The sequence below is a fragment of the Artemia franciscana genome, chromosome 9 (assembly GCF_032884065.1).
Source record: "Artemia franciscana chromosome 9, ASM3288406v1, whole genome shotgun sequence".
NCBI classification, from domain to species: Eukaryota; Metazoa; Arthropoda; class Branchiopoda; order Anostraca; family Artemiidae; genus Artemia; species Artemia franciscana.
In genome coordinates, this window is record NC_088871.1 from 2,476,427 (window position 1) to 2,502,057 (window position 25,631).

At 34.4% G+C, this 25,631-nt stretch overlaps 1 protein-coding gene across 1 annotated transcript in view; it reads left to right on the forward strand.

Moving 5' to 3' along the window:
• LOC136030874 (semaphorin-1A-like) overlaps positions 1–25,631 on the forward strand; it is a 380,467-nt gene that overhangs the window by 342,302 nt on the left and 12,534 nt on the right. The window contains exons 14-16 of the mRNA XM_065709948.1: positions 1,807–1,939; positions 9,078–9,197; positions 16,695–16,828. Coding sequence (XP_065566020.1) covers positions 1,807–1,939; positions 9,078–9,197; positions 16,695–16,828 — 387 coding nt within the window. The remainder of the gene's footprint in view (positions 1–1,806; positions 1,940–9,077; positions 9,198–16,694; positions 16,829–25,631) is intronic.

Genomic DNA, 25,631 nt, shown 5'->3' on the forward strand with positions numbered 1-25,631 from the left:
ATATATTTTTGTATTGCTGAGGACGGCCCTTGGACATAGGGCCGAAATACTCATTCTAACTTGTTTCCCACTGTCTTGAGACATTCCATATTGTTATCCTTGTTTTTGGTGTTTGTACACGGAATAGGGCTGGTTTTATCATTGTCACAGTTAAAAAAGTTCAAGTTCAAATAAATTCAGAACAAGTCTATTTTGATGCACTTAAATTTGAATTCCATCTACAGGCCTATGTTTATTTGGATCCAACCTGAAATTTTGAAATTAGGAAAATTCTTTTGTTTTTAACCTATTTTTTATCTTATTGTAAACAAGCTGGGGCTAGGTTCATAGTAAAACTTATATGCTAGATGGAAAAGAATATACTCAAACATACCCATTTTGCCGTTCTGGCATACGGGGCTCACTTATTTTGGGCCCATTGCTAAGTAAAAGCGACTAAAAAGTAAGAGGAGAAATTAGATGCATTTCAATTTAGATTCTTATATAGAGCTTCTTTAGCTTTGTGGTATGTTAGATGGCGCTGGGTGTTTGTTTGACGCTGTTTAGAGGCAACTGTTTTAGATTCTTATCTGGGCTGAGACCTTTCCCCATAATGAAAAATGGTTCTGCTGTATGACGATCCCCTTCTTCGACGAGAACTTTTGTACTGTGTTCAACTTGCACGTCGGAAATACGGCTCTTCTGTGAGGAGGAAATAAGGAAAGGGTTAATAATATATAGATTAATATGGCACTTATAACCTAAGAAGATTTAGCGCTTCGGTAATTGGTAATTTACAGGGATTAATAGAGAACAATAAAGTAAGAAAGTAAATATCAGCAAGTTATTGATAATTTGTGGTTATGGTGAAGTATAACTTCTGCGGAGTCATAAAAAATGTATAAAGAAATTGTTTCTCAGTTGTAAATAAACTGATAATTTTTACCTAAAACTAGGCCAGGAACAATGTTCTCATTTAAACAATAACAAATAAACGGATCGAATAAAACTGATATACCCTGAATTATCAAATATCAAAACAAACCATATTAGCTAAATATTCAATTATTGACAGTAATTTTTTAATGAAATTAACAGTCTTTAAAACAAGTAACAAGTTCGATGTTGTTCAAACCTCATATTCGTGGCAAGTCAAACCCTCGATATATATAGAACATTAGCCTGGTGCCTTGACCACCCTGAAGTGGGTATTAGTATGCCCAACTTGGGGTATAGGTATAGTAGGCATTTAAAGTTTTAAATACATAGAGAGGAAGTTTTCCTCTTTCTAAGCTTAGGGTGTCCTCCACCAAGTAAACCCATTTCTTTGTTACGTTTAGCCCAAATGAGACAACCCACCACACAGTATGGTATGACCTCTTTCTTGATAGCAAATTCGGTTTAGAAACTAATTTCATCCGATATTTAGTTTTTTTCGTTTGTTTTTTTTTCTAATGTCGTGGGTACTTTTCTTCGCAATTACTGTTTTTCCCTCTGATGTTTATCAGCCAAGTTTTCTGATCATTTGAGTGACGTCCGCTCATTCTTGTACGTGACATGAGGGCCACTTCTTCTCCCGCGAACAGCCCCTTTCCTATAAATGTTAACAATAAAAGAAAGTATTAACACCAGTAATTATGCCTTTAATGCTGTGTGGTATTGAGATAAGTGAAAAAGAATAACTAAGAGAGAAACATTGATGAGTGAATTATAGATAAAGGTATTAATGAATTATGTAAAGACAGTCATTGAAACGGTTGTGCTAGATCGGGTATTAACTTTACCTTTCAAGACTCTAATTTTTTAATAGTCCTGATCTTGTTTCAGACAATGGTAAAGTAATAAAAGCTGTAAATGCTGAGTCTACCGATACGGCTACCAAATCAGTACGGCCTGTCATCATTGAAGAAATTCAAGTTTTCTCGCAAAAAGTAGCCATTACTCATATGACCATTCACAGGTAAGAATTGACTAAACCTTCAATTATCTCCTGATGTTTGTGATGAATGTAGTGACGCAGAAAGTGACCGGCGCCCATGATATCAGCGAGTAGTCTCGAATCTTTCTTTAAATTGGCTGCTGCATAGATGCCCTCCCATTCTAAGATGACAGTCTTTTGAAGGGATTCCATAGAGTAACTCATAACAGACAAAAAATTTTCTGGAATAGAATTTCAGCTTCTGAGAGTATACGCTAGATTTACTGATTTGTAGAAATCTCCGAAATGCTGTGTTGGAAGTGGCTATTTTGGTTTTTAGTTCTTTTCCGTAACTCCATTGGATGCTACTGTACTTCCCTAGCACTTGCATTCTGTCACCTTTTTGATGATTTTGCTTCCTTAATCGATTTTTATGGGAATCGATTAAGTCGATCTTGAATCGATTAATCGATATGGGAACCGATTATGGGAATTCGAGCTACGAATTGACATAGCTTTAGTCACAGAGTGTTTGAGTGTAATCCGAACTGTTCAGGTTAATTCGCTAATCTCTTCAGGAACTCCTGGAGCTTTTGTTTGTCGGCTTCTATGAGCCAAATATTACTGATGAAGTCGACGTCGTGGTGAAGATTCCCTGCAATTCATATTCGTGACAACTTATTTGTCTAGAGATTTAGTCTACAGATAGGACGAAGAGAAGAGGCGACAGAGCACGCCCTTGCTTGACACCGTTCATCACATCGAAGTGGTGCGTGTTGCTATAGAGGTTTTAACACAACATTCCGTCTCTTCGTACATGGCAATTATTAGATGGACTAGTTTCTCGGGAATGGCGTAGAACCGAAAGGCTCCGTAAAATAATGCGGCTTATTTAATCAATTTAACATTATAACTCTCTCGATTTGGTTCTGGGTTGTTTTGCAAAAAAAAAAACTAATCATTTACGCATATTGCCCTTTACCTGCCCTGTGCCCATTTCCTGAAATAGTTGTAGCTCAAGACTTTCAGCTATCAAGCTATTGAGCAAAAATTGTAAAAGAAACTATTTTTTTGACAAGAATATTATTAATAAAGATGATTGCCGTCTAATATATGACACCTTAAAAATAGGACCGTAAAACTAGCTATTGATGCTGTATTCCATCAGTTGTCAATACTTATGACGTTTTTGTAATATATAACCATGAATATTTATTCTATGTTTACAAAAATCCCTTTATCTGTCCTATGCCCATTTCTTGCGATTTGAGCCTTGGGAGGGTAGACGAGTGGATTTTTGTCTCCGTTTTAGAGCTTATACTAGGTGCGATAAACTCATGAACGGAAAATATATTTCTAAGCTATCATAATCCTGAGTGAAAACCTTTTCCAAGGGAAGCAAAATGTCTCATCCAAAAACGTGAGCTTAATCTGCCTGTTTATTTTTTTTATTATTATTGTTATTATTATTTTTTTTACTAACTATTCTTATACTTATTTTAGTTGTGATGCAACATTTTATTTTAACGTATATGAAAAGTTTTGTGAGGTCTTGATTGAAACTTAAATTTTTTTGTTGTGGATTGTCAAGCAGATTTTCTTTTCTTTGTAAGATAATGCATCTATTTTGATTTATGGTCCTTTCATACTCCGTCGTAGAACTTTTCACAGTAGCAACACCTAGGAGTTTACGTTACGTAATGTAAGGGAGAAAATTTTGGCCGTTATGTTGGCAGTTCTCTGTAGACTCGAGCTCTATGTCAAATTCTACGTTGCTTAAGTCTATGTTAAGTAATGAAAAAGTGAGCATAGTAGCAATGAATTGGAACATCTGGATGAGCATATAGTAAATTTTGAGAATAAAGTAATGAGCTTTCCTAGAAAAGCCTTTAAGTTCTAATCAGATCTTGAATCTCTATGACCATATTTTTACTTTTCAAATACCGTAGTTTGTTTATGATGATTGTGATGAATTTAGACGATGATTATGATTTTATGGATTTTTAAATCGACTTAGCGTGAAAGGACTTGCTTAAGTATGTAAGGCTAGACTTAGTGTAGCGTGACTTAGCCAATTAGCGTAGGAAATTCAATATGTAGTGTAAGTCGTCGCAGGCTCTGGGCTATCTGCTAATGAAAAAATTAACACGCCCCTTTCTCTTGAAGTCATTTCTAGCCCTAGGTTTTAAGTTGATGGCTTTGATCTTTCAGTTGTCTAAAAGTAACAGAACTCTTAATATAGCCTGGCAATCTGTATGCTTGACTCGACCAACCAGAATCATTCTTATCGAATTGCAATACGTTTTCGTTTCTTTGACGTCAATCGATAAAACTTGCCAAACGTGTTTGTTTTAAGTAAGTATAGATCCATGTTCGCTCTTCTGGAACATTAGCGCTACCAGGGATTAGTGTACCTCCTCTTGACCACCAGATGTGACTAGGATTATTCCTTTTGCGTGGCAGACCCAGGCAAAATATTAGGATTGATTGACAAAACTTTCTTTTTTATAATAATTGTTATCAAGTGTTCAATTTTCAAAATGTTTGTGAGATATATGAGAGTCTTTCAGAATTCAATCTGGCCAAGTAGATTTTTTTATATATTTTTTCTTCTTTTTTTGTTATTGGCCAAGACTAATATAACTTGAGGAAGGGCTAGGCTTAATCTTTTCCATATCAAGCATTTGTAACGGATTTTTTCGTGTTTGTGTGTGTGTGCGTGTGTGTGTGTATGTGTGTGGATGTGGGTGTGTGTGTATGTATGTATGTATGTGTGTATATGTATGTGTATGTCTATGTATGTGTGTATGTATGTGTGTGTCTGTATGTATGTGTGTGTCTGTGTGTGTGTGTGTGTCTGTATGTATGTGTGTGTCTGTATGTATGTGTGTCTGTATGTATGTGTGTGTCTGTATGTATGTATGTGTCTGTATGTATGTGTGTATGTATGCGTGTATGTATGTGTGTGTTTGCGTATGTATGTATGTGCGTATGCATGTATGTATGTGTGTATGCATGTGTGTGTATGTATGTATGGGTGTGGGTATGTATGTATGGGTGTGGGTATGTATGTGTGTGTGTATGTATGTGTGTGTTTATGTATGTTTGTGTATATATATGCATGTGTGTGTGTGTATGTATATGTGTGTCTGTATGTGTTTGTGTATGTATATATGTGTGTATGCATGTAAGTATGTGTGTATGCATGTGTGTGTATGTATGTACGGGTGTGGGTATGTATGTGTGTGTGTGTGTGTGTATCTATGTATGTGTATCTATGTATGTGTATGTATGTATGTGTGTGTTTGCATGTATGTGTGTGTATGTGTGTATGCATGTGTGTGTATGCATGTGTGTGTATGTATATGTGTGTCTGTATGTGTGTTTGTGCATGTATGTGTGTGTATGTATGCGTGTGTATGTATATGTATGTATGTATGTGTTTGTGTATGCATGTGTGTCTGTGCATGTATGTGTGTGTGTATGTATGTGTGTATTTCTATGTGTGTTCATGTATGTATATATGTGTGTTTATGTATGTTTTTTGTTGTTGTGTATTTTTGTGTGTGTGTGTGTGTATGTATGTATGTGTGTGTTTACGTGGGTGTGTGTGTTTGTATGCGTTTGAGTGTATGTATGTATATGTGTGTATGTATGTATGTGCATGTGTGTGTATGTATGTGCGTGTGTATGTATGTGTGTGTATGTATGTGTGTGTGTGTATGTGTGTAAATTTTAACAGAACTTGTTCTTACTAAAATCGGGGCCTCGGTACCTGAATCGTTGCTCTTTCGGATCTAAAGTCGGGACAGTAGTTTGCTAATTTTCGGCATCCTAAAATTAAACTCGCGAATTCTGGTGCCCTGAGAAATCCAATAAATCGAAATTAAGTTAGGCAAAGGAAAATTCCTCAATTTGCTTTTAAATGGAGGTACAAAAAAGCCATTTGTGAAAGTCTAGGAGGTGTCATTGCGGCCCTCTCCCAATTGGCGTGAAATTCCGGGGGGTAATATCTGTGAATTTTTTTTCCTGGGGGCAGTAAATCAATGATAATTCTTCCTCGTTTTCTTCCATAGATTACTGACCAGCATTTTCCTAGCGCTGTGGTTTTTGGAAGTAATGATCCCCTCGGTACCACCGTATGATCTATCATGCTGTCTAAATTACTCTTATCAATTTCTTGAGCATCGAAACCAGCTACCAGCATCCACAATTTTGGATAGCTTCAATATTTGGGGAACCGAAATTAGCCAAATACTGCCCAAATCAAAGAGGCCCAACCCAAGTACTGAAACACCGACTTTAGTTTTACTGAAAGAAAAATAATTGGGACATGTAACTATTTCAAAATTCAGTCTGACCAAGCCTACTCTTCACATATTTTAAGGTTTTAGTGCCAAAGTACCTGATTGACTATTCACTTTTCAAAGTTGATATTTTTCTCAATAAAACCGTTTTTTAGAAAATTTATTCAAAATGCACTTGAGAAGTTTTCCGCAATTAAGGGCAGAAGCTAACACAAAAATAATTCTAAAAAATATTTCCATCACATGATTGGTGTATTGAAAATAAAACCAGCAGCGAATCCTGGACTTCTTTGGACGAATCCTTGGACTTCTATACTTTGTTTCTTGTGCTTTGTTAAATTAGCCTCTGAAGAGCTCACATAAAGGATTATTAATACGAAAAAAAACACGTTATATGCTACGCCCATGTCTTGAAACTAGTTCACGTATATGAATGAATGAACGAATAAATGACTGTATCTATAGCCATTTTTCAGGCCGTATACATACATATACAAAAACAAACAAACTAAATCATGTAATACTCGACTTTCGAATAATAAGACCTTCCGGAAAAAATTTCCCACTGCTACTATATTTACTTTCGACGTCGACTTCAAAGTCCCAAGAAGGGGCTCACGACCACCCACCCTAAGAAAGCTTCCTCTTAGCTCTTTTAGCCCCTGATACCTGAAAATATAATGGTCCAGCCCATCAAGATCACCACAAATACATGTACTTCACTCAAGGCTGTATCCAGGGAAGGGCCTCAGAGCTTGGACCCCCCCCCCCGAACTTTTTATCCGACTCGTAAAAAATTTACAAAATGTATATAAACAAACTTTGATACATTTTCCAAAGTTTTCTTTTTGAACCCTCCCTCCCCCCAACATAAATTTTTGATACGCCATTGGCGTCATCTTTTGAGTTACAAACAAATATGTAGACTACGGCTTATCAATTTACGACTATAAAGGTTAACAACTTGGTTGCGGTAAGTCTGGCTATAGTTGTAAAACTTCCTCAAGCTCAACCGGTTCAATCGATTGTTTCCGTTCCTTTTTCGTTTGTCGTATTTTGCTCTCTAAATATTTAGAAGTTTCTTTTGTTTCCAAGAATAAACTGAATACAAAAAACACAATGTTCTCAAGATGTTCAGAAGTTTCTGTTAAAACATCAAAAAAAAACAACAATACTCTCTAGATATTTATAAGTTTGTTTTTCCAAGAATTTCCAAAAATATTTATTTAGCATTCTCTAATTCACAGAAATCGCAGGGAACTTCAACTTTTATTTTTTAACAATCACAAATAATTGAATAAGATAAACAACCCTTTTGCACTGAAGAAAAACCTATGAGGGTTTGCGGTCGTGTGAAAGTCCATGTAAATATTGACCAATTAAATTAATTATTTAATTAAACCAAATCAAAATATGGTAAAAGGTCCTGAATAACACCCTAAAAACCTTAAATGCATTTCCCAGTTTTTCTTCTCTCTTCTAAATTTTATTATGCCTAACGTAAGATTTTTTCTTAAATACCGCAGTTGTAATAATCGTTGCTTCGGTACATTTTCTTACCGGAACCATCTTATCTGGTGAACCTCGGATGTTTACATTAGTCTAAAAAATAAGATTTTCCTTTCTTCAGGTGATCCTTGTCGTTTTACGCCTGCCCTTGCTTGCACTATTTCGCCATGAAGCCCTTTGGCCTTCATTTAACATAATCATGGTCAATATACATGCTCTTACCTTTACATTTATCTAATGGAGATCAGCTTTACTGATTTTCATTGTAGTTTTTTTTTCTTTATATGTATATATTTCTCTATATTTTCTATATTTTCTCTATATGTATAACTGTTTGATAACAATGGCCAATATACGTGCTCTTACCTTTATATTTATCTAATGCAGATTAGTTTTACTGATTTTCATTGTAGTTTTTTTTTTCTCCCAGTCTATATGTTTAAAATTATAAGCAGCTAAAGGAGATTATTTTAGATATTTAAATGTGATTAAGAAAAAGAAAAGAAAAGCAAGAATGGGGTTTTACAAGGCCAACGATGCTACTGGATGAAACTAAAGGATTATTTTGAAAGAACAACCTTCAGGACTTTAAGAAAAGGTTAGAAAGAAACACTTTCACACTGCCTGAATGAAAATATGAACGAAACAAACCGGGTAAAAGAAACCAAACAGAAAGCAACCCTAGAAACCAAACAACACGACTTTGACGTACAAATAAAAAATTTGCAGATTTCATTTTTTTTTTAATGGATCTTTGTGATGGATGTCTGCATAAAAAATTAGCAGATTTTATTTGTTTTTATCCAGCTTGTAATTTTTGATGGTTTTCCGTGTTATTTGTTGTCTAGGTCCGCTTTCCGTTTAGTTTTAGTTTGTTTTTATCCGGTTCATTTCGTTCACATTTTCTTTCAGACAGTGTGAACGTGATACTTTGCAACTACAGAAGCAAATATATTTAAAGAAAAAAATGCGTTGGAGATGCATGTTATCATTTTTTTTTTTTTAGACCTTAGTTTGTTATGTCAAGGATATGACATCAATTGTTGCTTTTGAGCTTTAAATATCCGTCATTATAAACAAACATATTTGCGAGGAAATCAGTTGTGGTGAATTTTTTTTTATTGTTATTGCTATTCCGAAATAGCTTATATCTCCTCTTTATTAAAAACTTCTCATTTTCATAAATATCGCGGTAAAGAGTTTCTATTGGTTAAAAAAGTCATTTTCTGAGGTTCTCTCAAAGTGGCCTTTTCCATAAATTCTCATTTCGCCTGTGATATTGAGAAGGAGACAATGACGCAAGAACACAACATCAAATATTTCAGTAAAACTTTTAAGGCTTGAGTGAATTCTTTTTTTTTCAGGAGACGTAATCCAGATGGCACTATTAGCATGGAAAGTGGTCGCTTGATTGTAATGGCAGATGATGAAATTGTGTCTTTAAAACTCCAAAGATGTTACACAGATAAAATAAGAACTTGCAGGTTAGCTTCTTTTTTCAGCATTAATATCGTGAATTGACAATCTCAATTGACAATCTCTTTCTCTTGTACCAAAAAATGATATCTTATGGAAACACAAACGTTATTCATTTTTAATGAAAACACGGGTGTGAATCCAGCGTTAATAATTCTAACGTATTATTACCATAAAAATTATTTTGATCAACACGCCAATCGTTTCAAGCACGTCATATGTACACTTCTCAGTTTTAGCCTACCTAGTACTCCCCATCCTTCTACCCTAAAGCTTGTTTCTAGGCATTTTTTGAACCGGAACATTTATTGTATAATTCAAGTAAATCATACCAAAATATGGCCAAATAGTGGCTAATTAAAATAAAGCCATGACAGATGGTATCCGTGAGAGGCAAAGCTGGCATAACTTTTTCAGAGTTTTATAAATAGGATTCTTTTCACTTCTTGATGATCACGTCTATCATTTATCCTAGGATGTGTATATCCTTGGATGAGGCTAGACTGTTTTCAATGTAATAATTTCACAAGTAGCATTAGTTATAGAAATAATACGTTGTACTCATATGTTTTAGTTCCCTATATTTTTATTTTAAAAAACACTACTCGGCAATCGTTATATGCACGTCATATATATGTTTTTCAATTTCGGCCTACCTAATACACTCCCCTTCCCCCTTCCACTCTGAAGCATGTTATTAGGCATTGCCTTGTTTTACCTTGAAATATTCTATTGTCTAATCCAAGTAAACCTGACCCAAAATATGGCAAAACATCCCTCATAATTTTTATTAAAAAAAAAACACTACACTGCAATCAGTATGAGCACATCTTGTATGTACTTTTCAATTTTGCCTAACTGTTACACCCCATCCTCTCCAATGTGAAGCTTGTTTTTAGGTATCGCCTTTTTTAACCTGGAAACATTTTGTTGTCTAATTCAAGTAAATTTAACCCAAAATATGGCCAAAAATCTGATTTTCGATCCATTAATTTGTCATTTTAATAATTTCTATCTCAGTCCTAATGCAGAAGAAGGCTTTCCTAATAGAGGTTCCAAAATTGTGAAGTTTACCAAGTTGAACAAATTAAATTACAACGTTTCTGGTTGTCCTATTCATAATTTTATTGGGCTGTATTTGTTTCTGACTTCTTGCAAAACCAAGTTTTGGCAAAATTATCTGAAAAGTTTGTGGGACTGTTATTTGAGAGTTTCTTAATGGAATTTATTTCCTTGGGCTAATTGAGGAAAAAATACAGAAAATTGATATTAACTTTTGTGACCTAAAAAAGATGTAAATGTGTCAAAGTTGCAAAAACCTGCTGCAAAAGAAGCAAAGAAGACACTATTATCTGAGCCTGGAGCCTTCCTCGTCTCAACGTACCAAAATTTGATGTTAAAGTGTTTTGATACACAAATAGCTTCGATTTGACAGTAGTTTTTCTTCAAAATTATTTAAAAAGTGTACATATGTATGTAACTTTCTTTCAGCGGTTTTTTTTTTTTTTTTTTTTTTTTTTTTTTTTTTTTTTTTTTTTTTATTATTATTATTATTATTATTGCTCGTCTCTTATAGGAAAAACTGGCGAGAAAAATGGAACTATATGCTTCGCTCAATTCTAAAATCCGCCAAAATCTCCCCTATATTTTTTAATAGACTTAAATTCTCTGAAGCACGAAAAAAAAAGAATTAAGAATTATTAATAGTTTCAATCAGATTGTATTTGACAAAGAAGGATAAAAATATTCGCACTTTCAAGACGCACCTAGGCTTTGATTTCAGGAAAAAGGCTGAATTGGTTGAGGTTTAGAAAAGCTGTTGAAACATTTGCTTGAAGTCAATCTTGAGGGTTTTACTGACACTTGAAATTCTGTTGAATCTATTTGAAATTTGATGAAGAAATAAAAAACCTTGTTTTAGAGACGCAACCACGCTTTGTTCTGGGGGAAGCGGTGAGTAGGAAAAAGACTATCTTTTGACGGCACACTAAATTAAAAATTACTTTGAGTTAATCATGGAGTTGTCGAAGACACTACTGAATTAATTTTTGCTGAACCTTTAACCGCAGGCTACTAGCCAAGTGACTAGCGCACAGGATTTGAATTCCTGTGTCTGTGAGGAAAGGGGTTTGAGACGTGTTGTTAATGTTTATTTGGTTTGGAACGGGGGTCAATGGTATGACCCTGTAAGCTCAGCCAGAGTCGATCCGGATCCAAATGGGAACCTGGAGAAGTTTAGGGGAAACACGGGAAATGTCGAGGATTTGCCCCCAACAACAAGTTAGACTCCAGGCCAAGGCAGAAAGTCAGGAGGTCGGTACCTGTGCTACGCAGAACATTTATTAGCATGCAAAAAAAAGAATTTCTTTTTAAATATAAAGAGGGTATAAAATATCATTACTTAGAGATAGGGAAGAGGATGAGTATGTTTAATTCTAGAATTTTTTCGACAGTGCACTCATTGAACAGTCGGTCTGACTTAATATCGAGGTTCTCGATTGTGCTATTCTATTGCGGGTATTTTCATCGAAAAATTTTGTTGTTCCGCTTCAAATAGGAAAATTGAAAATCTGCTTCAATTAAGCAAGCAACTTTATCACCTCGAGCCGTCCTAGTCGAGTGGTTTGCACGCTAGACTTGAAATCCGAAGTACAGGAGTTCGAGTCCTGGTGTCACTATCTATTGGTTTAGAAGAGGGGTCAATGGTGTCACTCTGTAAGCTCAGCCCAGTAAGCTCATTTCCATTGAAAACTTTTGTGTTTCCGCTTCAAATAAGAAAATTAAAAGTTCCTTCAACTAAGCAAGTAACTTTTATTGCAAATAAATTCAGTATCCTTTAGATTTCTTTCTTCAAATGCATAGCCAATTCTATCCTCTATTTATCACGAGAAGGAGGGATTGCCTATGCACTTTTTGCTGATTATTTGAAAAGTTTATGCGACTTGTTTTGATGAATACTAAACTGCAATTTATTTTCTCCTCCAATTGTTCAGCTTTATAGGGGAAAAGAAATACGAAGAAAAATCGATAATGCTTGGTTGAATCCTAATGTCCTCTTCTAATATTTTGTAATATTCTCAGAGGTGTGATAAAACCAAAATTGAACAATGAATATCAATAACCCTAGGCAGTGTAAATAGGACTTAGTAAATGTACGAAAATTGGGTTTAGAGTATGATTTTTAAAAGGTCAAATTTATATTCTTCTTTATAAGTGAATTTTTGAGAGAAAAAAAAAACGAAACAATTTTTTTTTCAAGTACCAGTAAAGAGCAGCATCAGTAAAAAGCGAATCCCTGTCCATAGCAACTGAAATATAAATACAATATTTTAAAGGAATATTCTAGTGAAAAGACCATTTTCAAAACCATAATTTCCATCGGATTTAACTGAACATTAATGTGCGATTACGAAACGTATATTTTGAGAATCTTGAAACAAAACAAAAATTCTTTAAAATAATGCCAAATTGAAATTAAAAATACATTAGTGAAAACCCAATTGTCAAAACCCTTAACTGGATGTTAAGGGTCGTTATTCAACCCATCTTGAACAACGAGAGGTATCAAATTTTTCCATGTTTAGGAATGAGGTTGTAGTGATATCTCCTTCTTTTAGTCTTGGGTTAATCGTACCGAACCTTCAGTCAGAGAATATCCAGAGAGGGCTCATTTGAACCGAAATGAAAATATTTGGATACGTTTTTAACTTTTCTAATTAAGTTTTGCTTTGACTCTTGAAAAGGTATACTAAGGTGGAATATATTCGTGAATCTAGACTATGGCTTGGATGTAATGTCTTAGCTATTTTTAAGGTGGGGCTCTCAACTGGGGGTGTATTTGTTGGCTTTTGTATTATAAAAGCTCCTCCCTCGTGGATAAAATTATAAAGGATTTTGTGTGTAATTAGCCGATGTTTTAGCCTAAGTGGGGGTTGCAAAATTTTGGTGCAAGATTCAAAGACGATGGTGACCTTTAAAAGCTAGTGACTGTATAGCTACTCTCGTCTGCGACGCAACAACATTTAGGTCTTGAGTATGACCGCTTTGGACTGCAGCTAATGTGGTTGCTGTTTACGGTTGCATTGGTAAAAAATGGAGAGAGAGAGAGAGAGAGAGAGAGAGAGAGAGAGAGAGAGAGAGAGAGAGAGAGAGAGAGAGAGAGAGAGAAAGAGAATTATTTATTGACAAAACGTATAAACAAAAATTATTGCTACTTCCTCTAAAAAGCAAAGCTTGTCTGTGGGGGAGGTAGAAAAAAAGAAATCCTTAAAATAAAAATAACACTTGGCGACCGACACCACTAATACCATCCCACTAAATAATAAATATAAAAGAACATCATATATTATACTTTTCCTCGGGAACATCATATCAACAAAACCCCAACAATTTTATAAATTAATCAATCAAAACTCATATTCAGCAAAAAGTAGTTCGTTGATGGTTTTTCTTAATATATTGGGGTCTCCAATAATCTTAATATCACTGGTTAAACTATTCCATTTCCTTGTACCTCTATGTAAAACAGGAAACCATGAACGGGAAGAAATACCTCTAGGTACATAGTAGTCAGCGCTGCTCTTTGTATAGTGAGAATATACAGGTAAAAGGGTAAAGGTAAAGGATACGGCATTAGACTTTACAGTCCGTACCGGCGGTGCTGATCTCCGTTTCTTGGCCCTTCAGCCAGGAAGTGCAATGGAATATACGGTGTACCTAATGGACAATAACAAAACAACCAGGCTGAATATCCTGCTGCAGTCTAAAAATAAATCACAATGCATGGAATTCATGAAGGCCTGTAGCCTGCAAAATTTCTAAGTTGGGTAAATTTATCGAACAGACTTACGTGGAGATATGCCGGCTAAAACCCTTACTTCAAGATTTTGTAGAGCTCCTGTTGGTTTTAGGATAGATCGAAAAGTAGAGACCCAAATTCTCGAACAATAAAGTATATACGGGTATGTTAGAGAAAAATAAAGATGGCGAAGGATGAATTTTTGAAAACAGTATTGGGGTTTCTGCATTATACCTAGATATCTTGGCAGAATTTTACTAGTTAAAGTTGCATGTTGCTTAAAAGATAGTTTCATCCATTACAATCCCAAAATATTTCAAAGACGCAGTCCGTTTCATAACGCAATTGGACATATCGAATTCCATCATCCATGGGTAAAAGTCCGGTGATATCGAGAAAATTATAAAATTAGACTTTGCCCTTGGCAATGCTAAATTTCTATTAACTGATTCCCTCAAGGAAATATACAGCAGCTCTACTGTCTTAGCTGTGCTAATGGCTATTGTTTAAATTTTTTATTTAAATTTTTCATTTTATTTTTTTATCTAATATTTTAGAAGTGTTCAAGGTAAAAAGTGTGCCAATTCGATGGTTAATAAAGCTATACTACTGAGAATTATCTAAATCTTCATTCCATTCATTCTAGTTGGCCTGCTATATTAATTTTATTAAATATCAAAGAAAGTATTTTTCGAGAAGCAATTATTTACCCTAAATTCTGATATACTGCAGAAAATAAAGACCTATGTTTCTTTGTTGTATTGATTGGAGGGTAACCAGTCCTCTCTTCATGCTCTTTGTTGCTACCTGCCCCCACCGTAACCTGCAAAATATTTTATCGAAATTTTGATATGGTCATTTTGTTCAAAGTAGTCAAAACATTCAATAATTGTGTCTTCGGTAAATAGATGACTATATAGCCCCTGGGGTAAGGACCGTTAATGATACCAATTGTCTTTTGTTTTCGCATAGATTTTCTATTAGAATAAAATGGGGAGTTTGATGTTGTGTGCGATTGGCTCAAAAATGTCAGGGATCGCTCTCTGGGTCAAGTAGATGACATTTTTTTAGCGGGAGCTGAGGAGGATAGGGGACCGAGAAGTAGGAAACAAACCTTTGGTTGCTGGTCAGTATGCAACTTGTAGCCTGTCTTGCAACTGTCCTCTAATTAGCCATGGATTGATGGCAATTTGACTTTAATTCATTAGGAAGTCATTAAGAAGTATTGTCCGAACAATGATTTGTTACCTGCTGTATTTATAGATTTATATGTATACTTATAAGTCAATTCTCCAATTACGAATTCCGTGAAGTTGTTTTACTCATCGGTATAACGAGTTTACTCTGTCCGTCCGACAAAACTGAACAAAGATAGCAAGACTAAAACAACGAAGTAAACTAAATAAGCGGTCAAATACAAAAATAAATCTCGCATAAAACATAGGAACAGAAAAAGTGAGCAACTTTATTGAATTAATATGAAATATTGTGGCAGAATTGGAGATTAACAGGCTTAGTAATGGATTATGGTAGCACTTAATTTAGTTAGTGGCTTGATACCAGCATTTGTTAATAAAGTATTTCCCAAGAAAAGAATAAGAGTTTTTCTTAACTCTTTTTTTATCTTCTTTTCACTTCTAGCCAACCTAACTTTATTATTTATCGTTCGTGGGGGTAAAAAGCTTATAGAAAAACCAAATAAAACGTTCGTATAAATATAAAAACAAAGTTTATAAGAAATACCGTCTAACAGTAAATGTAGTGCCAATTCTTTTTTTTGTGAGTCAGTTAATGAACTTGGTTTATCCACGTGACAAGGTTGAATGAGGATGATAAGACTAGTATAGATAAATAAATTAATCGAGCAGTTTTATAACATAAAAATATATTTAGCTATTTATATATCTATACATACATACATACATACACATATATATATATATATATATATATATATATATATATATATATATATATATATATATATATATATATATATGTATAGATATATAAATAGCTAAATATATTTTTATGTTATAAAACTGCTCGATTAATTTATTTATCTATACTAGTCTTATCATCCTCATTCTAGTCCTATCCTAGTCTATTCTCATTCTAGTCCTATACTAGTCACATCATCCTCATACATATATATATATATATATATATATATATATATATATATATATATATATATATATATATATATATATATATATATATATATATATATATATATATATATATATATATATATATATATATATATATATATATATATATATATATATATAATTATTTAATGGAATTTAAAGACGGGATTTCAGTTTTAGAGCCTTTATAATTTACTTCTGTAACACCAAATTCAAAGACTGCTTATCATCAGCGTTCGTAGATAAAGCGTTTTCTTGGAAGATAATAATTATGCGTTTCTTTACTCTTTTTTTTCTTCTCTTCATTGCCCTCCTAACAAATGTATTTTATTAGTTGTTTTTTATCAATTAAAAATGTTCGTAGAAAAATGAGAATAGAGCTTGTATATTGTACCTTTTAATTGTCTTGCCACGTAGTAATCAATTAGCTTGACCTTTACAGCAGCAGTATCTTTAAGGGATTTTGAGAGGGGTCTTGGGCCCCTTGGATGCAGGACTAAATATTTTAGCTAAGAGGATAGAGATTAAAACCTTCTTTTTTCAATATCTTTTAGTGAATGCGTTGCACTTCAAGACCCATACTGCGCCTGGGACAAAAGAAAAAGTAAATGTGTCTCATACAACTCCGCACAGCCAATAGCCTACCTCCAAAGTGTACAGACTGGAGTTCATCCCTCGTGTCCCGATAGTAAGTATACATCTATTACATAATGTACGATACCCTCATTTCCTGTATTGATAATATAGATAATCTATATGGATATAGATATATTGATATAGATAATCTTATTTATATGATTATAATCATAATCATATGGAAAATAAGACATATTGATAATCTTTCGGAGTGTCTCTGTACGCTCAGCCAGAGTTGACCCAGCTCTTAATGAATAACTGTTGCGTTTGATTAAGTTGAATAAGTTGCGTAATTTGATTAAGTTGATTAAGTTGCGTAATTTGATTAAGTTGCGTTTGATTAAGCATTACAAAACTAGCAGACAATCAGATCTTGCTGACTTGACAAACACAATCAATCCATCTTCCATTTTAAACTGGCCGCTTGAATTTATGATTTCTATTTTGACAAGGAAAACAAAGGACCTTCTTTTCTGTCATCAAAAGACAAGAATCAACATTTTGCAAATCGAACGGCCACCGTGCCAACAGAGAACATAAAAAACGAAAGAATTCCTTGTGGACAAAGATGGTAATTCAGGATATGCAATCACATCTCAGAGGCAACCAAATCTCTACAAAGGTGTGACCACCTCATACAGCAACACAAATTAATCTTCCAGCGGCATTAGTAAATTACTTAACTGAATTTTGGACAGTTGAAGAAATCTGGGTAAGGTAAACAGGAAACAAGGAAGAGTGTAAACAGGAAACAAGGAGGAACAAGTAAACAGAAAGAGTGTTCAAAAATAAGATTGCTGGCCCCCAAACCCTGTTACAGTTCCTGGCTGAAGAGCCATAAAACTGAAATCAGAACCGCCGGTAGGGACTGAAAAGTCCCATGCCGTATTACAAAACTGAACTATTTTAGACCAAACGGATGAAGCTCACTTCTTATATTCGTTGTGATTTCACTGTCAAAGTATTTGTTTGACTTTTATTTTCGTAAGGATATATACTGCTATACAAATAAGGATTCCGAAAGAACCGAGGATGTGAAAATAAAATTTCTTACCCACTTTTTCACCCATTACATTCACTCTTTGTTTTTGTTTTCATAAGGATATATATTGCTATACAAATAAGGATTCCGAAAGAACCAATGATATGAAAATAAACTTTTATATACAATCAGATTCCTTTAAACAATTAGATTTTTTTAACAATCAGATTCCAATTTCAATATCCAAGGTTCTCTAAGGATCTAGGACACGGCTGTGTACCCAATATATGGCTTATTGCTGAAAATGGCTAATAAGTTTTTAAGGTATGCATGGCTCTGTTAGTTTCCTCTTAACCAGTTCAAGCGATCAATTATCATTTTCAATTTCCTTGGTAGTTAAACGAAAAGTAACAAAAATAATTGATCCATCTAATATTATATCAAAAATATTGTAGAAGCCGCCTGATTGTCACCTGCTTCAACAATTTCTCACGTACTTGAATTACAGTTCCTTCGTTTCAAAAACGTTTAGCTGGAGAGATTTTTTTGTGCTTTTACCACATGTTTTCGTTATATCGGAAACTCACCCATAATTTTTCCGTCGCCAAAAGTTTTGGTTCTTTCTTTATTCAACACCGAATTATAAAATTCGGTGTTTTGGAATTTCTAAAAAGTTAATTTTAAAATTGGCTTTTTTATGCATTTTCTGATTTGTTTTGTATGCTGTATTCAAAAATGTAGACAAAAATATTCTGCCGCACATAGTATCTGTAGAATATTTTTATCAGTATCTTTTGCTATCCTCCTGACCAAGCACGTACGTTGGACTTTTTTCGGGAGGGGGGCTATAACAAGTTAGACATTTCAAATTTTCAATAAGTAGTTTCCAGAAATTTGGAAAATTTAGAATTTTGAGGGGAGTGGGCACTGAGGCCTCCCATTTGTACGTCCCTACTTTAATTCTTTTTCTTAATAAAAATATAATATAGTATACCATAATCAAAATTGGTAGCACTGATTGAAAGTAGACAAAAAAACGGTAAAAGTTGAGAGGTAAAACTGCAAGATCAGGAAAAACTATAAAGTGGAAAATCTTTACTCAAATATGTTTATTTAACAAATATGTTATTTATAAACGAATATATTCGTGCAAATATGTTATTAACAAAGTAAAAACATTGTTGTTGTAATTCTACCAGCAGAAAATGAAAAGTGTCCATCTATATTCTGATTGGATGAAATTTAGAACATATGGGAGCTCCTAAAACTTGGATTGTAACTAAGCACAGAAGAATGTGCTACACTCACGAAAACGGTGCCAATACTAGCACCTGTCCTTACTCTCTAATCGTGGAAAGAAGTAGCCTTATATTTAATTATAAGAAAAAAATCTATTCACGCAAAGAAGGCATTACCCTAATGTTCCTTCTCCTTCGGCTGGTGGAATGAATTGCCTCTTATTTCTTCTAGCCATACATTTTCACTACAATAACCTTGATTACCTTGATTGTGGTTCTCGAAAAAAGAAAAAAAAAGTTTCTTCGTTAGTCTAATTGAGATATATTCAGTATTGCCGTTGTTTTATTTAAGTTTTTTTTTTCTTCTCTCAGAAACTTGAAAAATGAATATATTTGGCGAGACTATAAGCGAGACTGAGCTGAGCAACATTTGGTTGAAATGGAACATGAATTTTTGAAAAATTTTGTTGGGATATAAAGAAATATTAAAGCAAACATTATTTGCCCCCCGGACCTATTCATCCCTGAAAGTGTTGATTTTCTAAGATTTTCCTTTTGGTCGTTTCAAAGTTATGAAGTTTTTAGGGCAGTGCCACATTTTCATCAGTGTTGCCACGTTGAACTGGGAAAATAAAGAAACAAACTTAACTAGTTAAACTTGACAATGCTTTTCGTTCATAAAAATTCAAACCTAAACAATTTGCTGACTCCCAAAGATACTTCCAAAGGTAGGTGTAATGATCTGATTAATTGTGGAGGGGTTCGAAAAATTTTTCAAGCTAATTTTAAAATTTATCAGTTGCTTTTTCAAAAATTGAATTTGATTGCTGCTCTATTCGCTTGTCCTTGACGTAACGTAAATAACGTAACATGACGTAACGTAACATAACTTGTCCTTGACGTAACATAAACTAACATCAAGCAAAATTCCATTTAGACTTTGACTCCACTTTCCACTGTGTATGTTATGGAAAAAGTTCTCTCTGTAAGATTGCATGACGTAGTGTAAGTCTCGAGCTATCCTATCGAAAAGGGTTCTATGGGGTAGGTTGAAAGAACTAATAGCTAAACTTTCAACCCTAAAGCTACTTAAATCCTAAAAAGACGGAATAGTTTTTCACTTTTGAAGCTTTATATAGAAGGAATTTATGAATAAGTTTTTTTTTCAGAAATCAGCATTTCCCTTAGTTCAGTTGCTGGGTCTTTTTTTTCATGGACAAGTAGCAAGTTTGTCGCCCAACCTTGCTCCGGTTGGTATTGAACGACCCCGGGCATCGTCCTGCCAAACAGAATATCAATCTACTGTATTACAGGGTTACAAAAGTTACGCAAATGTTGATGGAGTATGCACCAAACTTTGAACCATATATTGGTGATACTCCATATTTGCGGGTTTGATAGTAGTCAGACCCTAGCAATAGATAAGAAGAACCGTAATAATTCATTTATTTCTCACACACTGTGGTATGTAAGGTGGAATACAAACAAATTTAAATGCAAAAAAAAATTACCAAAAATTATTTGCAATAGAATATTAAGGCCTATTCACAATGAGATTTTATTAATAACAAAATTTGAGTAGCGTCCAGAACTGGGTAAAACCCAATTTGAAGTTCAATCAATTTAAAACTAGTTAAGGCCGAGTCAATCAGAATTTTTCATAGAATTTTAGGATTGGCTAATAGCCTAACCTTATCCAGAGGAGAAAAAACTGCAAACTAATAAATAAATGGCAGAGTAGAATTATAAAGAAGTGGAGTATTGGGAGGAGCTAAGGGAGCCCTAAAAAGTCAAAACAAGCTAAATTTTAGCTTACTAAAATTTGGATTTTAATTGATGATGCACGTTTAATGATCCAACCTGACATTATTGGAAACTAAGCAGACTACTTTGTTTTTAAACTATTCTTTAATGACTATAACATAATTATAGTCATTATTATAGCATAGACTATAGTATTATTGACTATAATGCTTCGCTTGCATCTCATATCATAAATCTTAGTCGGTTTCAGCTTTCCAAATTTTACAACAGTCTAACTGTGCCCCATCTTCTTGCTATGTCCCCCATTTGGAAATTTTTTTCTGCTTCAAATAAAAAACATATTAACCAAATCTATTTTAAATCTGCCTAGTATCTGCTGCATCCGCCTCCTTGGACCAGTAATTCTACTCTGGTACAAAAATTTAAATTGATTCTGCCTGCAAACATTATTGATAAAAGAATGGAAAATTTCAAATCCTCCGCTAGAAAATTCAACCACCAGTGGTCTTCCCTATTCCTATAGTATGAAGTTATGTTTGTGTTTGTTGATTGTAATCTCTCTTTTCGTTGATTGTTTATTTTCTCTTTTTATGGCACTTGATATTAACCAAGCAATCGCACTATGACATATAGCAATTGCAAATTCTGTCGGTTTGTCTGTCGGTCCCGGTTTTGCTACTTTAGGCACTTCCAGGTAAGCTAGGACGATGAAATTTCGCAGGCGTATCAGGGACCGGACCACATTAGATTAAAAATAGTCGTTTTCCCTATTTGATCATCTGGGGGGGAGTGGGGGGCCCGTTAATTCGGAAAAAATAGAAAAAATGAAGTATTTTTAACTTACAAACGGTTGATCAGATCTTAGTGAAACTTGATGTTTGAAAGGATATCCTGTCTCAGAGCTGTTATTTTATATCCCGACCGGATCTGCTGACATTGGGGGGGAGTTGGGGGGAAACCTAAAATCTTGGAAAACACTTAGAGTGGAGGGATCGGGATGAAACTTGGTGAGAAAAATAAGCACAAGTCCTAGATACATTATTGACATAATCGGAACGGATCCAATCTCTTTGGGGTAGTTGAGGGGGGGGGGGTAATTCTGAAAAATTTGAAAAAATGAGGTATTTTTAACTTACGAATTACTTACCGGGTGATCGGATCTCAATGAAATTTGATATTTAGAAGGATATCGTGTCTGAAAGCTCTTATTTTAAATCCCGACCGGATCTGGTGACATTGGGGGGAGACCTAAAATCATGGAAAACGCTTAGATTGGAGGGATCGGGGTGATACTTGGTGGGAAAAATAAGCAGAAGTCTTAGATACGTGATTTACATAATTGGAACGGATCTGCTCTATTGGGGGGGGGGGTAGTTCTGAAAACTTAGAAAAAATGACGTATTTTTAACCTACGAAGGAGTGATCGGAACTTCATGAAACTTCATATTTAGAAGGACCTCGTAACTCAGATCTCTTATTTTAAATCTCAACGGATCCAGCGTCATTGGGGGGGGGGTAGTTGGGGGAGACCGGAAATCTTAGAAAATACTTAAAGCGGGGAGATCAGGATGAAACGGGATGGGAAGAATAAAAACATGTCTAAGATACGTGACTGACATAACCGGACTGGATCTGCTCTCTTCGGTGGAGTTGGTAGGGGGGGGGGGTAATTTGGAAAAATGAGGGATTTGTAACTTACGAAAGGGTGACCAGATCTTAATGAAATTTGATATTTAGAAGGATCTTGTGCTTTAAAGCTCTAATTTTAAATTCCGACCAGATCCCGTGACATTGGGGGAGGAGTTGGAGGGGGAAACCGGAATTCTTGGAAAACGTGAAAATTCGGGTATTTTTATCTTACGAATAGGTGATCGGATCTTAATGAAATTTGATATTTAGAAGGAATTCATGTCTCAGAGCTCTTATTTCAAATCCCGACCAGATCTTTTGACATTGGGGGGAGTTGGAGGGGGAAATCGTGGAAAACACTTGGAGTGGAGGAATCGGGATGAAGCTTGGTGGATAGAATAAGCAAATGTCCTTGATACGTGATTGACATAACCGTACTGGATTCGCTCTCTTTGGGGGAGTTGTTGGGAGGCGTTCAGTGATTTGGCGAGTTTCCTTCTTCTGGACGTGCTAGGACGATGAAAATTGGTAGCCGTGTCAGGGACCTGCACAATATTATGTATACATATTTATTATGTATGGGACCTGCACAATAATACAATATTGCACAATTGACTTGATAAAGTCGTTTTCCCATATTCAACCATTTGGGGGGCTAAAGGGAGAGGAAAAAATAGAAAAAATGAGGTATTTATAACTTGCGAGTGGGTGATCAGATCTTAATTAGTTTTAATATTTAGAAGGACATCGTGACTCAGAGCTCTTATTTTAAATCCTGACCGGCATTAAGCCTCTGATTTTCCTTTTAAATCAGTCTATTGATTCTTAGAATTTTGTTAGAGCTCATACCATATGACTTCTTGGCTTTTAGCTCTTCTTGCCTCGTCACAAGTGCCATATGAGGTTTTAGCGCTTGTTTTCATTATTTTTTTTTCTTACTCTGTCACTAGGGCTACAAACCCTCTTTTGTTTTGTTGACAGGTCACAAATGAATTGAATTGAATCAGAAATATGCCAGTACGCAAAACATAAACCGATCAAAAGAATGTACAGTTATGCTACTATTGTGCCTAATTGGCAAAATTGGTATGTTTTTCATCTTGTTGTAAAGCAAAAGGAAAGATGCAACTTATTATTTTTCTTTAGTTTTTATTATTAACTCTGTAACTCTAGATGGCGTTGGCTATTTTTGCTCAGAGATAAATTTGAGTAAGTAACAGAAAAACACTTCCGTGACTGGAAACGTGTCCGACCATGACATGAAAATGACTGTAAGTGCCATTTACCGTGACAGTGCTTCACGACCAATCAACCTCAAAAGTTGTCATAATATATCTTCACTAGCCTTTAGACAGGCAATAGAATTAAATTTGCCCATAGTATTTACAATCGTACATAATAACTATTACAGTGTAATAGTTATTTCCTGGACTAGCGGCAGAGTCTTCTTGGAAGACCTGTAGAAAAAAATAGGAAAGTCTTTTATTTTTCATGAGAACTGCAAATGTACCGACTGTATTATGATCAGGTTGCGGTTGAGAGTTGCGGGTATTAACCAATTACGCTGGTATATATATATATACATAGTTAAATTACTGCACAATATATTGTCCCACCTAGAAATTGTATCGTTAAGCCATTGAATTCGTCTAACTTTTCTTATTAAGAATGTGACTTGAATACTTTAGTCATAAAATAATACTGAATATTTTAAATACACTGATTAGTGGAACCTAATATTGGACATATGATCTTGAAGTTAGAACAAAGTATCTAAATCATAGACAGACTGAATTTGGAACTTATTTAATCTAAGACAACTGTTGTGAAGCATAATAATTTTTTTTTAATCGGCTAGGCTGGAGGGGTAAATTTTCTCCAAATTTAAGTAATGAAAAACAAAGTTTATCCAAGAATGTAGTCTGCCAATTCCAACTAGCCTTATCTCAATTCCAATAATAAGCCTATATGCAATAAGCCTAAGCCTATATGCATCATGTCCAACATTATGATTTTCTTGTCTGATATTTTGTTGAGGTCTTTCTCCAATGTTTCAAAGCCTTTGAATCGTTACAACTCGCATTATCACAAATTTTCACAAGTTTTCTCTAGAATAACATAAATTAAGGAAACACACATTTCTTTTTTATTTTGGTCTCCCTTCTATCTCCCAATATTAATCGTAATCCCTTTTGTCGTTTTCCTTAACTTAATTAAGAAGAATAGCACTTAGAAGAAGTGTTCCACAGTCACTTGAAGCACTTACCGTGGCACCTTAACTCTCCACAATGTCTGGCATCAATAGTAATTTTCTAGTTTATTTTCTCTTCCAGGCTGGGAAAACTGTTTCTTGGAAAATCGAAGGGTGCGTTCCAGAAGTCAATTATAATTAACATTAATCAATGTGTTGTTATTAATTCCGTTCCACAACCTCAGATACCAAAATAATTAGGTTAATTCTCCCCCTTACAAGTGCAGAAAGAACTAAAATGTTAACATCTGGTTGTTGTTAAGACTAGAGTCAAATTGTTCATTCTTCCGTTTTCGAACGTGTTCTCTATAACTGATAAAAGACAAATTTGGGTCCAATTTTACCGGTATGCTAAATATTTTATTGGTATCTCTCTGTGGTCTCAGAACACGTACATTCGGAACACAAAAAAAAATACCATGTTTTCGATATATGTGTTAAGATGGATGAATTAACGGTTCGTTTTGAAGACCGGTGTAAGAAAATATTGGACTTTCCGGTTAACCATCTATTATGTACGGATGGTTAGACTGATAGGTCCTGTGTCTTAGTATTGATTTAAGCTTCTACTTGTCTTTCTTTATTAGCTATGTTGTTCACTTTACTGTATAATCTTTAATTATTTGTGTTTTTATTTTTCCTTGTTTGTATTCCTCTAGTGTATTTTGTAATGTATCGACAAAGGCCAAAAATAAATTATTATTATTGTAGGAAGCCCAAAAAATAATGAAAACAGCTTTAACACAACCACAAGTACCTACTTCCCTCATTCCTAAGAGGCTATTCATTCAATTTCAGGATTTTTATATTTAACAATGCTCTTTTTTTCTAATTTTTAATTCGATTAATAAATTCTATCTGTGGAAAGTTTTATATTAACGATGTTAGGTTGAAGAGCAGTTGATCAGTGTTTCCACTGGCTCCTTTAAACCCGTTGAACGTCGGACAGTTTCTCTAGAAAATCCATAGATGGTATTTTGGATTCAGTAGG